Raw genomic sequence first — 24,502 nt, 5'->3', positions numbered from 1 at the left:
CTGACTTGCAGGTGGTGATAAAATGACGATGAAAAATCAATGAAAAACCTATTGAATATTTACTTTGAATTAGGCATATAAGGGTTTCATATGCATCTTACTTTAATTCATAACATCATTATATATGCATGAAATGCCTACATGCATATAATAAATATTGGGAAAACAATTTTTGATTCAAAAAAATTTTTTTGTCCTATCATTTCAATATGTTCATCTCCTATCATCTCCTCCTCAAACAATCGTTTTGTAAAACAGATTAATGTGCTCTTGAAAATCCCAGGGGACTACATTTGCTTACCTGTCCCGTTTGTCTTCTATGCCACTCATGTACTGATACAATTCCAAAGACAAGACGGTTCATTTTTAAAAGTTGCTGAAAATAAGCATTTGGTAACGGAAAAGAGGGAATTCTAAACACACCTGTTACCCCACAAAGAATTATGTACTGCATCTTTAGCTGTTGTCTGCAAGGACCCCACTTTAACCCGGGTGTTAGAGGATCCTGAGGACGCCTGGGAAGGCGAGTAGTCTGAGTAAGTGCCTGAGGAAACACTGTTATTCAGACAGTGAGTTTTGTCAACTTCAGACTCATCAGTTGATTCTGAAATGTAAAGGGGAGAGTATTATAATGCTCTGAACATCGACAATGATAAGCACAGAAAAGTATGAAAAACAGATAGCATATTGATTAATGTTAGAAATACATGATTGTAAAATGTTTCTATAGACTATAGTGTATCATAATTTAAAACTGGTGATTCATCATGCACATGCATTTGTGGCATATTTTCCACATCAGGTTCACAATGTTACCTTTTTTGTCCTTCCCTAGCAGAACAAGTTTGGGTGGGTACAGAGGGGTCTCAGCTAATGAAGGGTGAAGCTCCCCAATCCTCATTTCATTAGCTGGATGAACAAAAGAATCCTGAGAGATATAATAATATAGGACAAGGAAAGTAAACATTTAAACAATGGTTAATCAAGATGGCAATCTCTTTAATGGGTTCAGATTTAAAGACGGGGCTCTAAAATTTAAATCACTGTGGAGCGCAAGGAGAAGTGAATCATATGTATCTCTGAGGGAAGCCTTATTTCTTTTCTAATTTAAATGAGTACATTTATATATCAGTCATTTGTTGAATGCTGTTTATGTGCCTCACACCGTGCAAAGAACTGTAGAGTTTCCAAAGAAAGATAAAATGTCATCCATACCACTGGAAATTTCCAATCTAGTTGGGGAGATACGATATAACTTGTTATAACACAGGACTGAATTATAATAAGCCACATATGAATAATATAGTACATCCATATTTATAATATAAGCAAATGCAGTAGTTCCAAAGGGTGAACCCTCTTAAGAGTTCTAGAAAGAAAGTATATTACTGACTGACTGGATTTTTTTTTGAATCCTTAGCTATATCAATGCAAAATTGGGTCCTATAAGTCCTGTTTTTACTACCAACCTCCCTTTTAATTCTTGCTGTTTCCCAAGTGATCCCAAAATTATTTTTTGTTCTAGCATGCTTTATTCCAAAGGTTTCTAGCTTTCTCATGATCAGCCTAGCCTGCTTAATCTTCATTCTAAATCTAAGCATTCAGTGTAACGAGCAAAACCCATATGAGAATAGAACTTTATAATGACATATTAACATGTAAAAAACCCAGACATTTTAAACTTCTGTAATTTAAATTATTATGCCTAGGTAACTCAGTGGTGGTAAAGCATTAGAGAAGGCAAAAAAATGTTAAATTTTCACTTTTCTCTAGATATAAAATGACTAGTCTATGTATATACTGATGTAAATTTATGAAGTGCAGTTATCTTCATGTCTTTTGTCACTTAATCTTTAGGTTAATTTGGATTTAAAAAAGTATTTTTTTTCATTTATTAGTACTTGGAACATTAATGTAACACATTTAGAAATACTTCACTAAATCAGAGAAGGAATATACTTAAGGACAAAAATATAAAAACTAAAATGGGTCCTGACTGATAACTAATCTGTTAGCAATGATCAGATAGAAGCACTTACAAATGTTAAGGGTCTCATAGTGACAGGCTTAGGTCTTTGGGCATCGTAGAGAAACATTCATTTCTTTAACTCTTGGCTTAAAATCTGTCTTTTGGGTTCTTTTTGGTTAGGTTTATATGGGAACATTTGCCTATGAAAACCCTGGGTATATCTGGTTCATTTGTTTTTGTGTTTAAAGATCTCAGTGGAAGAAAATGAAAAGATTATCTAGTCCAACCATTTCGTTTTGTAGAGGTGAATTCTGAGACTCAGTAAGGCCCCGGTTCACACAGAAAGAGACCAGTCCAGCATGGAGGCAGGGGTCTACTGGGCTCCAGGGCAATGATCTCCTCCTTTACTGTGCTACCTCCTGGCGAGCTCAGCTGTGAGAACATGAGACATTTCAAATGTAGTATCAGGTTTGACAAGGGATAAAAAAGAGAATGAGATTGGTGGGAATACTGGAGATAAAGGGGAAAATCTGTGTTGTTGTAGATTTTGAAAATTATTCCAAGGTTTCAGCATAATAAACTCATGATAAAGTTTTAAGTTGGTGGAAGAGAGAATAAAAGTTTACACATCTTTGGAGAAATTTATAAGTCAAAGCAGATGCAAGTTTGATAAGTGGTATCATAAAAAGCATAATGTACACTGACTTTCAAAAAAATGTCAGTTACAAGGTGGTACTTTTCTATTTTATTCTTGCTTTACCATTTATTAATCGGGTTACCTTGGGCAAGTCCGTGCATCTCTCTTGTTCTTATTCACTTTATCAATAAAATTAAAGTAACTGATAATAAAACATAGTGAAAATTTTTGTCTAGTATTAATATTCTATACATATATAACTTATTTGTTGATATACTATTAAAATATTCTCATAACACTTAATATCAAAGTATTGACATTTTGTTTTAGTTGAAATGACAAACCAAACAGTTGTACAACACAGAAATGTAAATATAATAAAGGGTTTTACTATTTTCCCCCCTTGTCCCTTAGACATACAATAATCAAGTTATCTTGTATGTTTAGATCAAACTTTTATACTTGCACCCGAAAAGTGTGCCTGGAGTTCTGCATGGTAGCGATGGTCTGACTCCGCTTCAAGTCTCTGGCCCTACTCAAGAATTAAGAGCCCCAGTGACTAGGAAAAGAGGTTGTTATCAGCTAATCACAAACTTGCATCTCTTCTCTTTAGTCCTGTGGCCCTCCACCTAGGAAGAGTAACACTATTTAAAAAAAAAACAAAAAATGTTTCCTTTATTGATTTTAGTGAGAGAGGAAGAGAGGATGGAAGGGAGAGGGAGAGAGAGACAGGAACATCGATCTGTTCCTGTATGTGCCTGAGTGGGGATTAAACCAGCAGCCTCTGAGCTTTGAAACAACGCTCTAACCACCTGAGATATCCCACAGGGCAGAGAGTAACACTACCGAAGCAAAGATAATGGATTTATACTGATCCATTTAGACTCTCTTCTCTTTATGACAAAATGATGATGATGACAACGATGATGAAGATGATGATCATGATGGGCATCAGTCATAGAGACACTATTACATACCTGCTACTGTGCTACTATGCTAAACACTATATTATCTGTTATTTAAATAATCTTATTTTTATTGTTATTTATTATTTTAAAGTTATTTATTATTATCATCTTTGTTTTTCAGAAAAGAAAATGGTGGCTCAGAGAGGTAAAGTCATAAATCTAAGTCACAAACTTCATAAGTGGTGGAGCCAGGATTTGAACTAGGATTAGGATCTGTTTTACCTGAAGGCTTTTTGTATGATACTGCATATGCTACATTGTCCACTCTAACCCTAAGAAAAGCTCACTTCTCAAGTGTACTTCACAGAACAGATGATGTTAACTGTTCAACAGAGGAAATTATTGACTTTTTCTCTATAAATTTTTTTATAGAGGCTGGAAGAATTATGTTCATGTTGGAAAAGTAGGTGAAGGTTTTGGGACTATTTCTAAGACAGTGGAAGTTATTGGTAGGAAATCAAATTTAATGGGGTCTCTTTATGAGCTTATTCAACTATATTTCTTCCTGGAGAAGAGACAGAGTGGAGGGCAACAAAATGTAAGTTAGTTTCTTTCTTTCTTTCTTTCTTTCTTTCTTTCTTTCTTTCTTTCTTTCTTTCTTTCTTTCTTTCTTTCTCTCTCTCTCTCTCTCTCTCTCTCTCTCTCTTTCTTTCTTTCTTTCTTTCTTTCTTTCTTTCTTTCTTTCTTTCTTTCTTTCTTTCTAATGCATTTCACCATTTAAACTAATTTTGGGCTACTACTGCTGTAGTGAAAGGGAGCTTAAGGTAGAATTCCAAAGGGGGGAAAAAAGCTGTGTTTGAGCTCTTTGGAGTATAGGTCTAGTATAAATTAAAGCTTTTAAGACATTTCCACGGTAACTGACTATTCTCTATTACTAGGAGAAAGATGTGTTTCCTCTACACAGAAAATATTGGGCTGAATCTTCTAACAGAGGAAAAAGTGTAGAATCTTTATGAATGTGGACATGGTAAACAGGTATCCAGTGAGAAGTTTTCTGTAATGCAAGTTACTGACTCACAGAAAGATTAAAAGAGGGTGAAGCAGGATTAACACATCGTTTTCTTGTGTGTGTGGGATGGGAATAATCATTACTGTAGCCTTTGTCTGTGCCAAAAATGTGCTTGGGGCTGTACGTAAATACTTGTTTTTATATGATTTCATTTCCACAAAAACTCTGAATGTTATTATTATCTGTGTTTTTAAAGATAAAGGAACCAAGGTTCAGAAAGTTTTCAGTGACCTGTCAAGGCCACATGGTTGGAAACAGGAAGATTTTATATTTGAATTAATGTCTGTTAGATGTCAAAGACCTTCTCCTTGTTCCCAAACAGTGCCCTGAGAAATCTTTGGTGCCGTTTCTAATTCACAGGGATACATAGGATATTTTAAAATATTTGAGGAAACAAAACAATACTTGACATAAGTCAGATACTGTGTGAACAGCTACCTCTGGGCAGCTCTCAGTTTCAACATTAGATTGCACATTCCATTTGATGACAGTCTTTGTGAATCTAGGCTTTTGGTAGTTGCTGTGATCAAACATCAAGTGCCCCTCCCCCCAAATCATTGTGAAAAAGAAATTAGAATGGCAGTATCTAATATGATTCTAAGGTTTGAGAAGGTAGATGGTATCCAACAGGTACACACATTCCATTCATAAATAGTTTTGGTTATTTAAAAATATAGTAAAAATATTAGGAATACTTTTAATTTATGTGTATTGTTTTCAAATGACCACTAAACAGAGTGTAAACATATACTGTGTTGTTTGGACCTAATTGCTCAATAAATGGAGCTTTGGTTAGGTATTTCTTTTGGTCTAGGGTCCTTGTATCAAAATTATTAAGACACTTAAGGTATTTATTTTATTTTATTTATTCATTTTAGAGAGGAGAGAGAAAGGGAGGGAGAGACAGAGAGAGAAGGGGGGAGGAGCTAGAAGCATCAACTCCCATATGTGCCTTGACCAGGCAAGCCCAGGGTTTCGAACCAGTGACCTCAGCATTTCCAGGTCAATGCTTTATCCACTGCGCCACCACTGGTCAGGCAACACTTAAGGTATTTGTATATCAAGAATTCAGGGTTCTTTAGCCTTTACTTCTTTTATATCATATTGTTCTATTTCCTTCCTTATCTTCTTTCCCTGACTTCCCCATGCCACAATATTCTTTATCATAACATTTTTACCTTTACTCATAATGTTATATTAATGTATTTATATATATATATATAATATAATGTGTTAGATTATCAGAGTTAAGAAGAATTTTATTTTATTGGCCATATGATAGATTGTTGTGGTTAAAATACACTTTATTCAATAAGCAAGTGATGAAATATGCACAGGAATGACAGCTAACACTCAATTATTAATTTAACAAAAACTTGGAGAGTTTTTACCATCAATAAAATTCTAACTAGATGAAAAGACAGAGCTGTTACCAGAGTTACAACACCATATCAGTCATTCACTTATTTAACAGATATTTATTGTGCCCCTACTATATAGTAGACACTATGCTAGACACTGGGTAGACAATGGTAGACAAGATATACATGATGCCTGCCCTCATGAAACTCACAGTCTGAAGTTAATAGGTAAAATAATCATAAATGTTTTATTATATTTGATGCAAATAGACAGGTGTCAGAGTGTCCTACTGATCAGGATGATCAAGGAAGACCTTTCTGTTGAGGTAATAATCTTTAGGCTGAAAAATAGAAGATGAAGACGTTCTAGTCATATAAAGAGCTGAAGCTGCCAACTGAATTTTTGTATCCCCACAAAAATTATGTTAAAACCAATGTGGTGGTATTTGGATGTGGGGTCTTTGGTAGGTGATTAGTGAGAGTAGAGCCCTTATGAATGAGTGTCCTTTTAAAAGAGACTCCAAAGAGCTAGTTCCCTAACCCCTTCCACCACGTGAGATCAGAGAGAGAAGATGGCCTTTTATGAACCAGAAAGCAGGCACCAGACACTAACCTTGGACTTCCCAGCCTCAATACTGTGAGAAATAAATTTGTTTTGTTTATAAGCCACCTTACTTAGTCTATGGCTTTCTCTTATAGCAACCTGAATGGACTAAGACTGGGGAAAAAGCAAATGCAAAGCCCACTAGGCATATATATAAAGGAAAATGGTTGCAGAAGGGAACTTCACATCACCTTATCCTTATTCATATGGCTTTCCCAGCTATATTCTCTGTTTAGCATAATATGTTAAAACTCTATTCATAGGGTTGGCAAATAGAAAGTGATCAATAAGTGTTGATTTGTCCTTTCTTTTCCTTATTTCTCTGCTGTATTTATAATTTACTCTATTTTTCCTTGTTTTCTGCTTCTGTTCCTGCCTACTTCTATTGTTTGTTTTTCTTGGATTTCTATATTTAACCACATAAATACATCACGCAGTGTGAGATAACCTTCTCCACATTCTTGACAGTATGAGCTAAATAATTACTCAAAAATGGCATACAAGTGCAAAGTATATAATAACAATGCTCAATATACAGTGATTAGATACTTGGCTATTTCTTTTATTACTACCTGGAAGCTAAAAATATGGAGTGTGGCCCCTTAACTTGGGTGCAGTAATTTGAAAAGAGAAGATGGTACTGAGAGTAATAGCTTCTTGCTCTTGGCATGCTAAGAGTTGAGAAAAGAAGATCTAGAATCTTGATTTTGAAGAAAGTATTGAAACTACCAGTGAAATTTCTATTCAAAAGGAAAAGGCCAGTAGAAGAAAACTAAGAAAGGCAGGGGTGAACCACAGATATGAATATAAAACTGATGGTTGAGCTTCAATCTTCTCTCTATTGAGTATGGCCACTCCAGATAATTAAGAACCTTAGATAATCAATAAGAAGCCACTGTAGTGTTTTTAAGAATGGTCAAATATATGATGATAGATGATTATTTGACTTTGAGTGGTGAGTCCACAAAGCAATACACAGATTATGCATCACAGAGACGTACACTTGAAACCTATATGATCTGATTAACTAATGTCACCCCAATAAATGAAAATAAATATATAAATAAATAAAAATTTTAAAAATGGAGGGCAAAATTAGATCTGTGTTAGAAAGATCAATAGTAAGGCAAGGAGGAGGCTAGGGACAAGAAGTTGACAGTTTTTATAGTATCGCAAGACACAGTTGAGGACCAGAGAAGATACAAGAGATACACTTAGATGTAAATGAATAGGCTTTGGTGATTGTTTGGAAGGGTAAGGGAATGGAGTGAAAAAAGAAAAAGGAAATTAGAATGCCTCCCAGTGTCTAGCTTGAGTAAACAAGTAGATAATAATGGTGCAGCTAAGGTCAAGATCAGGGATACAAAAGCAGCAGCAAGTTAGTGGAAGAAACATTACATTTAATTTTGGATTTATTAAGCTTGAAGTGCTGTGGGACAATTTTAAGATATATTTTCTCTATTTACGGTTATTAAATTCATGACCAAAGCCATCTTTTCCTTGCTTCACCTATCCCAGCCCTGTATTAAACAATTTTAGAATCTCTTTATTTGCATCAAAATTAATCAGTTTATGGATTATCATGACCTCACAGTTATTTTGATGTTAAACTGTGATTACATGGAATTTAAACGCAAAGCATCTATATTCTTAGTACCTGCTAAATGTTGTTTTTCTGCCTTTTTATATTATTGCTATATCTTAGATATTAAAGAAAAGTCTATTGCTCTACTATAGCATACTATAATATCTTGGAAAGAAAAAGTAAATAATATTGATTTTATAAGCAAGAAGATAAAAGACAACAAAAATGAATATTTACTTAAATTTTCTTCCTTACATAACATCTGTATGCCTCTTTTTTAGAGCAGGCTGGTATTGCACTTCCACTGACAAATGTGCACACCAATGTTTATTTTTGCTCAAGCTTTTCCCTTGGCCTGAAATACTTTCCTCTCTTTTCAACTTTAAAATAATTATCCAATTATTAATATGCAGTTCAACATTAACTGTTTTAAGTAACCTTTTAACTGATTGGCAGTAATTGCTTATCTCTCTAACTTCTTAGAGTATTATGTTCTCCATCACACAACCAATGATATGATCATACATTCCTAAATTACTTCATCTTTGTTACATTTACCCGGGTAGGCCCTAAATTAGTCAGGGACTATGTACACATTCTATAGTTCTCTCTCTCTCACAGTGTTTAATAGACAGTTGGTGTTTAATCAATGCACCAAACTGATGCTCTGAAATGCAGATTTTTAAAAGACTTTTGCCAATCTAGATTGTAGAGAAGTAGGTATAGTAACTTCTAGATGTTTTCATACCAATTATGGTTCTAATGAAGATAGGTGATAAGCAAGTTATCTGAAGAGTTGATGAGATAGTGCTGAGGTGGCATACATGTAGTTGAATTCTTTTCAGACCAAACAAATTGATGAATAGCTAATTAATTCTCAAATGTGGGAATTAAGCTCACATGACTAGATTGAAAAAAAGCTAAATTTCAAAGTTATCTCCCTTTTTTGTTGTTTATAGTAGTCTTTTTTAAAAAGGTTGTAACAAACTCAAAAAAATTAAAAACATATTTTTGCCTCAGGAATTTTGCTGAGATTTGCAGAATAAAAAAATCTTCATTTAGTGTCTTCTAATGACTCATAAAATAAAAGTTTGGGGTTGCCAAAAGGATATAATGAAATACTATAATGCACATATGGGCCTGGCCTAGCTGGGTGAGCAAATTATTTTTTTTCTGTATGTATTGGAACTTTTGAAGTTCTATTATGGTTTTAGGCCATAAGGGTATCATGTATCTGTGATTTATTAAAAGCAACTCTCATAGTTTGACAGAGTAGAGAGACTCCATTTATATTTTGGGAAATAAAATGTACTTTTAAAGGATGATCAATTAAGTTAAAAAAAATAAGTACCGTTTAGTAATTCCAAAAATTCCAAACCTCACTGGCAATTACCAATAACCGTGAAATACCTCCATTGTAATCTCCTTTGGGGCTACGGGCCACTTGTGTTCATATTTTTCTTTCACAGTTTGCTCCGTGTTAGCAGTTGGGTTGGAATTCTCAACACGCATTCCATGGCTTGGCTTACCCACCAGATTTTGAACAGATTTTACCATATTCTTTAAATCCTCTGGGTAAGGAGTTGGATATCGTTTTAGGTTTATTTCAACCTAGAAGTTTATAAAAAGAAATTTAACATAAAATACTTTCAGCAAGCATGTTCACAAAACTACGCCATTTTATGCATAGTAGTATAACCAAATTCAGTATAGTGAGTGTTGAGCTGGCTGAGAAACTGTTTTGTAGAGTGGAACACTTAGTGTTCTCTCATTCTGCCCAGTGGGACTTCCCCCCACCCTTGTCTACCCTTTCAGATGAAACACAATTTTGGGTTATAGCCTATCTTTAGATCTATCCTAAAAGGGTTGAAATAGCAGTACATCCAACACTTAAGTGACTGGTAATCTCTGAAAAATTTAATTGTGATTTTCAGCTGCTTTTATATTTTAGAGGCTCTTCCTTTCCTATCTTAATTACTTCTAAGTAATTATTTTGATTTTAAAAATATATTTGAAATATCAATGCAAGTGATGGAGACCCCAAAAGATTTACAAGTGGAGTGAGTTATCACTTATTAAAAAATCAAGAGGTGATAATATCTGCTACCCAAATATGCTTCAGCTCTTATGTTAATTAGTATCTTACATCAAAGGTAGGGTAGCTAATTCTTGTTAATATTTAAGAAAATATGCTTCATGGTGGCTTTCGATTCAATTTTTATCCAAACAAACTAACATGATTTGTAGGTAATGTCTTACAATAAAAGCAAATAAAAAATTGTAAACATTTTCTAAGACATTCTAGGCAAACATGCAAATTTTGGTTTATTTTTATCCAGATATTTATTTTCATTCTTGAATTTCTTTTTGGTGTATCAGTCTGACTGTAGGGAATATATCTATCTATATATATCTATCTATATCTATCTATCTATATATATATATGAGTATTTTTCCAATTTAATTTAGAGAGAGAAATTTTGACACATTTAGAGAGAGAAAATATGAGCTATTCCAAACATCTGAGTACCTATAATATTAATTAAATGGAATAGATACAAATTGTCCATGCTGATTAAAAGGGAGTGGGAGAAGAAGTAAGCATTTTTTGGCCAGGCTTGTTTAAAAATTCATGTCTTTTTTGCATCTGAGTAGAACCAACTTTAAAAAATGGAATGGTATCCGTGGTTTTGGAGAGTACATGTCTGTGGAAAGTATGTGTGGGGTTTGGGAAGTGCAGGTGGGAGAGAAGCTGAAGGAGAAAGAAGAGTGGGAATGAGAGAAAAAACAAGAAAGAGGGAAGGGGCTATTCATACCCACTTCCACACATTTAAGTAATTCATGGGATATAAGGAACCATGATTGTGGAATAGAGCTGAAGGTTATAAATATGAACTCAAACACTTTTGCTCATCTGAAGTTTTAGCAAATCTACCAATTTTGTTATTCTAGTGTTTTATCTTTTTTTGTGTGGCTCATTTTTCTTCTCAAATAGTGGCATTGGACTTCCCTAGTTGATTTCTAACATTCTGTACAGCACTAAAAATACAAAATTATTGTTTCAATATATTTTTGGAAAGCTGATGAAAAAACAGAATTTCTCTAGTATAAGTATTGTTGAAATGTAATTTAATCTTTTATACTCCTAAATAAATAAGGATGGCATTAATAATATATAGAAAAATGTAACCCGAGAAAAAGTCAGTCTACAGTGAAAATGTAAGTTGTTAGAGTGTAGTATAAATATATCTTAGGGTACTTAATTTATAATGCATTCTTAAATAAACATAAAAAGAATGATAGTCATGCTAGACAAAGTCCATTGGGATGCATGCATCTTGGATCTGCTGTTTAAATTGTAGCAGAAATGTTAATCAAAAATTAAATCTAAATTTTAAATTATATTGTTGAACTTGTTTAAAAGTATCAAAGGTCTAAAAGCCAAATACTATATTTAAAAGTGTAAATTGTAGAATGGTATTATGCCAATTAAAAACATCTTTGAAAAATAATTTTCAAATAGGGCATTAAATTGAAATTTTATGTACCTTAAAATATCCTCAATGCTAAAATTCTGTTTCTAATTAAATCAAAGGCAAAGAATATAAAGGGATTTTTAATAGAATTAAATATTTCACTGAATAATATAATCTTTTTGTAGATGCTATGTCCCATCTGACACAATTAGATGACTATTTACTAATGGTTATGGTACCAATATTTTTTATTTTATAAGCAAATTAATATGGTATGTCGGTCACATCACTAGAATATGTTTGCGTATTTTATCTCTGTAAAACATTTTAAATCCAGAAACAGAAGCAAATTTTCCATGAAGCTAATGAAGCTTAAGCTTTGGTCACTTGCATGGCTTCTTTTCAAAGCTCTGTAAGAGGTTCTACTTAAGTATTTGTATGGTTATTCTGTATTATTTTTCTTATAAAGGTCCCTCATCAAACTGTGGACATTTTAGGTCTCATAAAACTTAGATTTGTTCCACCTAGACAATGATCTCCCTGCTTCCCATTTATTAGTCCACCAGCAGAACTGAACTTGAAGTCAGACGACTTAAATTTCAGCCAGATTCACCCTGACCAGATATCCATTTTTACTCACATAACATAGGAGTGATAATATCTCTCCCATATGCTTGTGTTAATCTAAAGCTAAAACGAGATAATAAATATTATAGTCCTGACAATTTATGGATTCTATGCAGAGATTAGATACTGTTACTAATATCATATGGTATTTATATATTTTTCAAATCTGGATTCCTTTGGCAATCCAGAATCTACTATATATGTCTAACCAGAATACCTATAACTGTCTGAATTTTTATTCAGATTGTATCCAGTAACAGCTATCATTTATTCAGTATTTGCCATGTGTCAGGCAATATGCAAAATGTTTTATAAGAATATTTAAAAATGTGTGTTATAAAATAATACTTATTTCATTATTTACTACATATATTTAAACATAAATTATAAATGATTAATGACTAATAATATCAATAATTTATGATCAATTATATTTCAATCTCATTTAAATTTTACAACCCATTATAGCATCTGTTCTCATTTTATGAAAAAAACAAACAAACAAAGAAAATCCCAGGGCTCAGACAGTGTAAATTACTTGCCCAAGGGTATACCACTGGTAAGTAGCAATGCCCAAATTCAAACTCAAGTCTTTGACTCTAAAGTTTATGCTACACAAGTGTTACTTGGTTCAGAGCTATTCTCTAGTATAGGTGCAGCACATACTTGTACAATTTTGTGGAAGAAATACTGTAAGTCTAAAATGTGAAATTGCTTTAAATAACAAGGCAATTTCTATTTTTTTTTACAAAGTAAAGCTAACAAGTTTATAATTTATTTTTAAATTAAACTATAATTTAATAGATCTACTATGTTTTTAAGCTCTGTAAAAGCATATTTTATACCCTTTACTTTTTAACTCACTTGTGCAGTATTTCAGATGTGAATAAATATGATCATAAACATAATTATATTAATATCTCAATAATGCCCAAATACAAAAGCAGTTTCTTTATATTTCCAAATATATAGACTACAAATAGTCCCTTATGAAATGAAAATATATGTAAATTAATTTATTATACACATAATCTGTCGATTATGTTCTTATCAAAATGTTATGTATATCACTCACCATAAAGTATTTGCTCATTTCAGCCATACATTTTATTTAAGTGCAAGATATTTACTGATATGCTATTTTATTTTAATTTTGGAAAGCAGAAATGTTTCACAACATTCTGTATACCTCAAATCTAAATAAAGTGCAGTAAATGCAAATAGTGGTTGCAAGATGTTGGAGACTCCCCCAAATTTAGCAAATGAATAAAGAATTAATGTTAATAGTTAAGGCATTTAGAAGTGATATCTTGAAGTCACACAGAACTGTGGTTTTCTTACATTATGGTTAAATTCTTATTTGATTTGGTTGTAAATTCCAGTAAGAGAAATAATAATGTTTTAATTATTATTTGTTAAATATCTTATACTAAAAATCAATTGAAACATTTTAGAACAGAGAAAATATATAGCACTTTTAGTTAGGAAAATGCATGCTCAGATTGCCTTATATTGCAGAAAGAATATAAGACAGAATAAGAATCTAGTCCATTACATGTGGATGGGAAAGTTTACAAAAAATACAGTGTCCTTTCACATCCCATTAAGTCTCTCCCGCCCATTAAACTCCTATACACCCAACCCACAGAGTTGAAGAAACCTCATTTGCCACAACTCCAAAACCAATCTTCTCTTACAGGAATTCTCATCATCTGTGCCTTCAAATTAAAAGGAAATTGATGCTTTTCAACAGATGCCATCTTTGTGTTTACAGTTCACTCTCAGCAAATTTCAATTTAAATCTCCTGTTATTTTAAGAATCAAGTTTAATCTTCCCCAGAATTATATTTTAAAAAACGTGTGTATGTGTGGGGACAATTTAGATTTTATCAATAGTGTCATCAACATTCTGTGCAACTATTAGTATTCCCACACTTTAAATGAAAAAAAAAAGAAAATAAGAGCATAAATAAAAATAAAGCACTCAGTTGAAAAACCATGTCAGATATCTCCATCCCATTGCCAATGTCAATGAACAAAAAATTAAATTAGGCTCAAACACTGGCAATTAGTAAGTTTCTATGACCAACATTTCTTACCCCAAATCATGCAGAACATACCCCAATAAAACCACGGTTCCATGGTTGCCTCTACATGGGGATTCTCCTACCCCAAGCACCTAGGCCTACCTGTCTGCCACTTAGAGAGGGAAGAGTGGTGGACTGTGCTGCAACTGGCAATGGAGTGCACATGCTCCTGTCCTGCTGGAGGCCACTTATACAACCCCATGCCAGCTGGGGGTCATTCTGGGGGACGGGCATATCTTGGATCTGCTGATCACACCTGGCCCATGGTGTGCAGCAATCGCCAGACAGTCTGGCAGGTTGGAGAGTAATCCCACGCTGGCCCCTTTCCCAGGGGGCTTGGCAGGAGTGATCCTGTGGGAGAAGGAATCTCCATTTTCTGGGAGAAAGAGGAGCACTGTAGCAATACTTTCATTTTATCATTTATTTTTACTCTTGATTTTTTTTTCACTCTGGGTAATGCATTTAAAACAACCATCAGAATGTTAGTTTTAAGTCTATGTCATAAAACAGTATCAATATCATATGAAGCTAACGTGTCATTTCACACAAGGCAGCATTCATACTACACTGTATACACTATAAATAGGGCATTATACTCTAGTCCATTTGGAAGTTGATGGCATAGGTCACTGGTTCCTTTTAAAAGTTTATGTAAATTAAAGGTAAAATTGTGCTAAATTTAATACATGTAATGAACCAGAAAAAGCGTGATTAATTTAAGATTTTAGTGCATTCCATTCATCATATTTCCATGATGATTTATTTAGAAGGTTGTTTGTGTTCTAATTTGTCCAATAGCCTATGGCATTGGATATATTCAAATTAGTGAAAGCAAAGTAGTTTGAGATTTAGGAAACATGTATGGTTATACCAAAATTTAAATAAACCAAGTATAAATAAACATAGAGAAAAATGTGCTGTAAAGTATAATAAACCTACTCTGATTATAAACAAACCTGATCACATAACACACAAACAGGGCTTCTAAATAATTGTTTGCATTTACTATATTTTGTTTTTATTGACAAGTATACTAGAATATATTAAATACACCATTTTCCTCTTGGTTCCTTTGAATATAGATTTCTAAAAAGAAGTATGTAGTTTTTGATATTCAATGAAATAAAACAATGAATCAAAGGTCCAGTATAGAATGCATCATCCATTGATTCTGGATCTAATATATGAAATTCTTAAAAGAAAAAAGAAACTGAAATGTTTTAAAGGTTTATTTTTAGTTTGGCATTATTTTTTTTTCTAGGAATTCACAATAAAAAATGTCTCTGGTTATTAGATAACACTAATCAATCATCCAGAAACATTTTTTAATCCCAAATCTTTAACACAATTATCACTTGATTTCAGAATCCATTTTGGGTTCTTCACAATGATAACATTATGTTTTGTCAATTACCTTACTAATTCCAGTAAGGTTCTAAAGTGTGTTGGTTAAAGAAAAATGTTCAGAGAATGTGGGAATGACAGGACAGAAAAGAACACATCACACAATCTAGATCAACTAACAGAATGCATATATAATTACCTAGGAAATTAGTCCCTAAGAGTGAGAGCTGTTAGTACTCATGATATAAAAGTGTACAAGTAATAACATAAAAAATAATGAGAGGTCCAAGATATTGATATAATGATAACATGAAGATCTGATACTGATAAAATTATATCAATTCTGATATTTTTAAATTTAAATATTAAAAATATGAACTTAAGAATCCAACTTTTTTACTTGACCTAGATTAGTTCCAATGAAGGATTTTTTAAAATATGCTTTGGAGTTAAAAAATTGGTTATTAAAAAAAAAAAAAGTTCAAATGCTATAGAAACATTAAAAAAAATTGGTTATTTTCCCTAAGGAACATCACCAGATATTAGCCGTCACTTCCTTTAAAACTTGCCCTCATACTTAAGAAAACTCATAAATTCTTCTCAAATATCACAGGAACATAAAATCTTTCAGAGATTTTAATGCCAATGTAATATCCATTGGCTCTTCAATAAATGTGTATTTTTGACCTCACATAGTCTGCATGATACCTTGCTCAGTGTTGAAAAGAAAACCATTTCAAATGTTTCAAAAGATGTATAAGATGCTTAGGTAAAGTCTATCACCCAGAAGATTTTTTTTCCCTCAGCTCTTCTCACCTTGAATCTCTTTCATATTCTTCTGTAAGATGGAGTGGCCTATCAAATGTGCTCAGTCAGAAATGGGGCATTAGCCTCATTCTCAAGCACAACAATGCTTCAAAAATTACCCTCTGGCTACAATGAAAGGTACCACTATAAGACTGAAGGAGGTATTTGACCTTCTAGCAGAGGTCGCTAAATTAATCCCAAAGACTATTTGAATAATAATATCGAATAAGCAAAAGTAATGAGAAGAAAGAAGAAACAAAAATTAAAAGGTTCACCTTAACCTTCCCAGCATTATCGTCATCTTCCTTTTTGTCTTCAAATTCAAAGGCAACAGTCATGCGTTGTTGTCTCTGCTCCTCCCACAGGGTAGGGTTAAAGCTGTCACTGTCTGACTGGAAATCTACAGTTAGATTCCAAAACATTGCTTTGTTTTTTACATAGAGTGTTATTAATTGAGCTTAGAACACTATGCAAACAATGGTGATAGGTACTACACACAAATTTAAAAAAAAATAAAGAAAAAAAGAAGGACATAGAAAAAGGAAGAATAAAAGAAGGAAAGAAGGGGGAAAGAGGAAATAAACTTTCCTTGATACTTGCTACGTGGTCTTTTAATATCTTAGCGCAAATTCAGCTTTTGAAGTATATAATAATTATGGTGAGATTGAGAATTTTGTAGTGTAGAGCTTGAGCTTTTCACAGGACAGAAATAATAGAGAGCTGGACTAACGTTTAAAAATATTATCTCTTTTAATCTTCACAACAGCACATTTCTAGGACTAATATCACCCAAAGTTGAAAAATGAGAAAACTATAGCTGAGTTTTAAGACTTGCTGAGTCGTGCAGCTTCTCCGTGGTTAATGCAGGATTCCACTCCATGTCTGCGTAATTACAGAACTCATATCTGCAACCAGCGGTGGGATTCAAATAATTTAATAACCGGTTCTCTGCCCTAATGACCATTTTAAATGTAAAAAAAGGTATACTGAAAGATAGTTTATTATTTCATGCATTTAATACTTAAATAAGAACAATAAAAGAGGTACACAAAACTAGATTATGTTATAAGAAAGAGTTTTAAAATATTAATGAATAAATATTAAATAATACCTGATAAAAAATAAAACAAGTTGTCACTCTGGTTGTTTGGCACTTTTTCTCTTCACATTATATGTTTGTTTACTGAAGTAACAAACGTGAGGGAATTAAAATGTAGTATTTCATCAAAGGTATAATGAGTTTTATGAAATGAATAAATAAATATTACAAGCATAATTCCGTCAAATTTTTTTCACCTATGGATGAAATGAACGTTACTACTATGGGTGCTTAAAATACGTTGCTGTGCAGATGAATGTTAAAAAAGAGTAAGGAATATAAATTTGTGATTTCCACATTGAGTGGCTGCCCAGGTGCCCACCTTAGAATGAACCCTGATTACAAGTGCAGTTTTAACAACCAGTTCTCTGAACTCAACAAAAAATTAGGTATCGGTTCTGTAAAACTGGTGCGAACCACCTGAATCCCACCACTGTCTGTAACTACTAAACTTTGTCAGGACTTTGTAAAAGGTACTACTCACAATGCTTTTGTAATAAAGTACCTATAATCGCACCCTCTTGTGTGTATGTGTGCGCGCACACAGCCATGCATATGCATTGAGGGGGAGTGGGGTAATGGAAAGGAGTTTATTTTTAGGGTTACAAATGTGAAAAATTTAATCTTTAACATGAAAGTCTCCATTAGTTTAAATGTGTCTCAAATTAACAAAGAAAATAAATGACTTATAATCTTTACATCAAACTATTGTCTGATAATATTTTCTTTTTTTGTTGTAAGGGATTCTAAAAATTCATTTAACATACTTCTGCCTGAAAAACTACTTCACTCCCTGGAAAAAACTGATATTTAATATGTGAAACTGGATCTCAGAATTAAACAGTGAATATAAGACACTTTCATTTTTCCCTTCATCTTTGTGAAAAGCAATATTTTGATAATCTAGGGATATTAAAAAAGATATAAGTAAAGACCAATAAATAAAATAATTTTTACATAAGACTTTTATACAATATGTAAAGACAGTGGATTTTCTTTAATAAATTTAAAAGATTAATTTTATTGAAGTCTGGAAACTACATGTGAAAACAACTCTTCCCTTTTCTTATTCCTGTAGGTCAAATTTGAATAAAATATCCTAAAATATCCCAAAATGATTCATTTGCATTTGTAAATCAAAGACTAAAGACATTTATTAAAATTATCCCTAAAAATAAGAAATACAGATGAAAAGAATTATTTGTAAAAGTTGGTTTCAGTCAAGTGGATTGGGTGAATTTAATTCATGAGTGGATTAAAGTGGGTTTACTCTTCTCAGCAGTTCTGTGACTGGAAGACTAGTAAACGTGTATGGAACCCATGCTGGCTTGAGTAAGGAGCCTATGCTGAGTTCTAAATGAATGACAAAGTTCCTTGAAACATTTTATGATCACATTTATGAATGTGATCATAGGATAGAAGATTTATGTAATTATTGAAAAAGATTTAAGTTGTGAATAAATGTATTCCTATCACAGTTGCTGATGTTGTTTAGGGGAAACTCAACTTGAAAAAGAAAGAATGGTCATCATTTGCAGGTCATCTTTTTATGGTTGACTCTAAACATGAAATAATTTGGGGACTGAAATCGCTGTACTAAATCTTTAAATTTTATTCATTAGTGAACACAGAAAATAAACCAGGTCTTTGAACATTCCTGAAGATCTGACTCTTTTTAGCTTATTTTAATTAGCTGGGTACCACATTTGTTTAACTAGTCCTGTGTCTTATAACCAACTAAGCAAAAAGATAGATCCTAAAAGTCAACATTCTAAAGAGGAAGAGTTCTGTTTTGGAATCTTACGTAAAACAGTATATAAGTGTGAAGATAAGATTCATACTTATAGTTAACATTCAAATGATTTATGTATGTCATATAACTATCTTTGTAGCCTGGCACACGTATTAGTATTCCTGGCCAAGCATCAGAATAAAATGAATCTCTTGTCCAATATTATACAAGCATAGGAAAATTTCTATTGACAATTTACCTTCGTCACCACGAGGTTGCTGTGGAAACATGTAGTTAGTCAGTACTCTCTGCTTTGTTTCTGGATGGGCTTCAGTTTGTAAAGGGATGAGGGCTTTGGACTGTAAGAAAAAGAAACATAGATCAAGAAGTTAGCAAATATGAAGAATATTTTATGTATAATAATGATCAATAGTCTGGAATCACCGAGCTAAATAAAAAAATTAAAAGTAAGAAAAAAATAAATGAAACTAGAAAGTATAATGTAAAATAAGACTATCACTTATTTTATGGGAATATTTTAAATTCTAAGGACTTCATAATGAAATTTCCTTTTTCTTTAGTGTACTGTTTTTTGAAGAATTATTTATACTCACTGAGCAATGTCAGTTTTAATTCTGAAGAGACCAAAAATGTATTAAATTGTTTCAACTAAGCAAGACTTTGGTATGGTTCTATATGCCCATTCATTTTCACGAGCTCTTGTCCCCATCCCCCCCCAAAAAACCCATGGAATTTGCTCTCAAATTTGTGCTATGAAATATCATCTATGAATTTAATTAGGTTAAAGCACAATTACTTGTGTTTAAGAGCTATTTTTGTAACCAAAGACCAGATAAACAATGGGACTTGTATTTGATATATCAAAATAGAGTTACCTATGAATGGTAATATTTCATTTTTTACTAATTAGGTTGATTTCCAAAATATTATTTTGAAGGAGTTTTAGAACTCTGATGTCACATAGTATATATAGAAATATATCGATTATTTTATCTAACATTTTAAAAATTGGCTTATTTCATGACATTTATTAATAGAAATGAAGCACAAAGGGGATTTAAGTAACTAACTTGTCTCATGAAACCGAGTCAGAAACACATTAAATCACTGTTCTAAATAAAAGTTAAATGCAGTCATTTTCTGTTTATTCTCCCACAAGAATAATAAATCATGATATTAGGGTTTTTTTTTTCCCCCACAAGACAAGACTGAACAGACTTGATTAGCATAATTTATATTAGCATAATTTACACTGATGCTAGAAATGCTTTATTTATAATAATATATTGATACCTTGAAAAAACTATAGTTCATTGATCAGATTTGAATTTGAATGGCTATAATTTTTTACTCAGTAGATGGAATCAAATGCTATAATAACTGTAAAAAGATAAACATTATTCTTACACTTGTATTTTACAATTTGTAGAGGTTTATATAATTTTTTTCATTTGCCATTTGTATTTTGGGATAGATGTTACAAAATTTTAGAATTACAAGAAAAGAGTAAAACAGGATTAACATATAATGTCAAAATTGTCTATCACCAGTTTTTTTTCTGGTGGCAAATCAGATGTCTTCAACTGTTTCTTGTTACTTTCTAGTTAATAAAATTATTTATTAAAACTCAATTACTGATTTAATTATCATCTAATTTTATGAGAAAAATAACATCAAAACAATTTTACAGAAAATAGTTGCAAAAGATAGCTGCAAATTTCTTGAATGAAGTTGTAGAATTAGGTTGGTTATAATTAAAAGTACGAGAAAAAAAGAACATAGAGGATAATAATTACCTCTTGTGGGGATTGTGTTAATAATTTCTTATTCTTTACTTTCAGAGGTATAATTAAAGTATATCCTCTAAGGCATATATATATACACCACTTAGAGCTAAAAAGCCATAAATATGATCATCTTGTATATTGGATCTCTGAGAATGATGTTGATGCTAGGTTGAAATATTTAAAAACATAGGGAACTATAGTGCTGTTTTGTCTGGAGCAATGAAATACATATTTAAATACTACCTTTACAGCTTGACCTGTGGTGGCGCAGTGGATAAACTGTCGACCTGGAAACACTGAGGTAACCGGTTCGAAACCCTGGGCTTGCCTGGTCAAGGCACATATGGGAATTGATACTTCTTGTTCCTCCCCCTGTTCTATCTCCCGCCCCTCTAGAAATGAATAAATAAAATCTAAAAAAAAAAAAATACTACCTTTACAAAAATCTCTCCTGTAGAGGATAAAGAATCTATACAGGGTAGGGCAAAAGTAGGTTTACAGTTGTTCATATGGAAGTAGATACAATAATTAATAAATAACAATACAAAGATAAACTGCTTTGTGTACTCATGACTGTAAACCTACTTTTGCCCCACCTGTAATTTACATGAACAGAAGTATCTATTTTTTTCAAAAGTTAGTAATTCACAGTTTCAATTATAGTTCATCTTAATAAACAGAATAAATCAGTTGCTAAAAGTTGTTACCTGATTGTCAGAAAGCCACAAAGCTGCAAGCTCCTTAAGTTTGGTAAATGAGAATGGTAAATTCTTCAATCTAAAAAAATAAGAACATTCTAATAGATTGGGTAAAGGTGGATATAAATTATTTTTATAAACAATTATTTAAAAAACTGTAACATTGATTTTACTCTTCTTCTCTCCAGTTCTTTCTCCATTAAGTAGCTTGAACAATCTTTAAAAAGTAAAAATCTCCTGTTCACAACTCTACAAATGCTTTCCCTTGTATCTAAGATAAACTCAAATATTTTAACATATCTTTAAGATCTTAAAAACTTGGCCCCTGAGCCCCTCCAGGAGTTCTGCTACTCTTTTCCTGACTTAATCCCATCAGAACCACTGGCATTATCTATCTCAGCCTGCTACAAAATAAGCCAAACTTATTGCTTTCTCTAGAGCAGTGGTCCCCAACCCCCGGGCCATGGACCAGTACCGGTCCGTGGGCCATTTGGTACCGGCCGCAGAGAAAGAATAAATAACTTACGTTATTTCTGTTTTATTTATATTTAAGTTTGAACGATGTTTTATTTTTAAAAAATGACCAGATTCCTCTGTTACATCCATCTAAGACTCACTCTTGACGCTTGTCTCGTAAGTTGGACAATTATATTTAAAAATACCACAGTTTTTATGCCGGTCACATAATTTTATTTTGTGCATTTATCTGTCCCACCCTAAAGGCCGTGAAAATATTTTCTGACATTAAACCAGTCCGTGGCCCAAAAAAGGTTGGGGACCACTGCTCTAGCGTATTCTTTCTCCCATACTTCACTTGACCAAATCCCACAAAACCTTTTGTTTTTAGCATAAATGCAATTTTCTCAAAGAGGCCTTTTCTTGACTCCTCATTTAAATTACTTTTCACAACCGAGTGTCAAAGCACCTCATATTATCCTTCTTGGAACATATCATAGTTTGTAATTATATATTTGTTTTTGTAATTTTAAAACTGATATTCCCTCAGAACTGTAGGGTAGGCTATAAGAAGGCAAGGGGCCATGTCTGTTACTATTAAAACAATTTACAGCTCCTAACATTATGTTGATTTCTGAAAGTGTGTCCTTTTGTTCTTCCAACTTTCATACATTGTACAGTTGATATTCAACGAAAGAATCTTTAAAAATGTCATTTTGGGACAGATGAAGTATGACACCAGCCTTTGTATTCAATCAAAATGATCTGTAGCTTTGACTTCAGCCTTTGGAGAGCCAAATAACCAAAAACCTACTTCAACATACTATTTGATATTCCTTAAATTATACATGATCAATAAATTGTAATTATCATGACAGTCAGCAAAATAATACAAACAAGGCATGCCAATGGATTTGTTGTTCATTTCTGCATGTTCACTTTTGAATACAGATAAACATTTTAGATATAACTTGCAATAAAATTTTCCTTATGTTTTTAATATATTGAAATTCTGTTAGCCAACTGGTGAATAAATATATTTTGATAGTGGGAGTGGAAAATGTTACAATAATTAGTAAAGATTGTAGAAACAGTTAATTTTACATGTGAAAGCAATTAAGTAGTTAAGTAAATATAAAATAATTTTGCAGCCAATACAAATATCAACAAAGTGTGTATTAGCTAGGTAACTTGAGAAGAATATAATAACCTTTCTGAGATTATAAATATTTATAAAACATAAGTAAGAATATAAATAAATGATATTAAGTTATATCATAATTCTCTTTTTATAGACTTGTTTGTTATACTAGCATTTATAACATTAAACTAAAATGCCTATTAAAGCTGTTCCCAATTTTTAGCTATTTAATTTCATTTAAGCCAGAAATTGTCAAGTAAGGTCTTATGGGGAGAATTTTTCATATCATGTGGCAATGAATTAAAAGTAGAATATTAATTCTGCTGTATCAAAATTGCATGAGGGAAAACTCTTCAGAATCATATACAACATTCATGATAAATCACCATTAATCTAGCCATAAATGTAACGTATGAAGAAAATAAACTATTAGAGAAGGATGTTATCCTTATTTTTCCTTGCTCTTGCAGTTGTTGAAAGGGAGCCTTTATTTAAGTATCACAGTGTGCAGAAATTGACAATGGAAGCAGTCTTACCATTGATAGTGCAAAGGAATCATTGTTCAAATATAATGCCAAGCTTTTAAAATCAATTATACTTTAAATATTAAACTGGAATAATGAAGGCTTTTGGCTTATATTTCATCTTTTATCTAAGCAGTTTGTTCACTGATGGCAATGTTCAACTTTGTCCTCAACTTTGGCTAAATATTCATTTTAATCTCAGGTTAAGATTTCTTGATTAATTTATTAATTTAAAAAATGTTAATTTGCCCTGGCCGGTTGGCTCAGCGGTAGAGCGTCGGCCTGGCGTGCGGGGGACCCGGGTTCGATTCCTGGCCGGGCACATAGGAGAAGCGCCCATTTGCTTCTCCACCCCCTCCCCTCCTTCCTCTCTGTCTCTCTCTTTCCCTCCCGCAGCCAAGGCTCCATTGGAGCAAAGATGGCCCAGGCGCTGGGGATGGCTCCTTGGCCTCTGCCCCAGGCGCTAGAGTGGCTCTGGTCACGGCAGAGCGACGCCCCGGAGGGGCAGAGCATCGCCCCCTGGTGGGCAGAACGTCGCCCCTGGTGGGCGTGCCGGGTGGATCTCGGTCG

At 32.8% G+C, this 24,502-nt stretch overlaps 1 protein-coding gene across 3 annotated transcripts in view; it reads right to left on the bottom strand.

The window, feature by feature from the left end:
- LRRC7 (leucine rich repeat containing 7) overlaps positions 1-24,502 on the bottom strand; it is a 595,608-nt gene that overhangs the window by 92,436 nt on the left and 478,670 nt on the right. For all 3 annotated transcript variants that reach the window (XM_066376553.1, XM_066376550.1, XM_066376552.1), the window contains 7 exons: positions 21,821-21,890; positions 19,565-19,664; positions 16,750-16,874; positions 14,426-14,674; positions 9,544-9,744; positions 817-928; positions 424-604 (listed from right to left, as the gene is read on the bottom strand). In XM_066376553.1, the coding sequence (XP_066232650.1) occupies positions 424-604; positions 817-928; positions 9,544-9,744; positions 14,426-14,674; positions 16,750-16,874; positions 19,565-19,664; positions 21,821-21,890 (1,038 nt within the window). The remainder of the gene's footprint in view (positions 1-423; positions 605-816; positions 929-9,543; positions 9,745-14,425; positions 14,675-16,749; positions 16,875-19,564; positions 19,665-21,820; positions 21,891-24,502) is intronic.

This window comes from Saccopteryx leptura, chromosome 3 (genome assembly GCF_036850995.1).
Source record: "Saccopteryx leptura isolate mSacLep1 chromosome 3, mSacLep1_pri_phased_curated, whole genome shotgun sequence".
NCBI lineage: Eukaryota > Metazoa > Chordata > Mammalia > Chiroptera > Emballonuridae > Saccopteryx > Saccopteryx leptura.
This window is presented reverse-complemented; position numbering and strand designations above follow the sequence as displayed.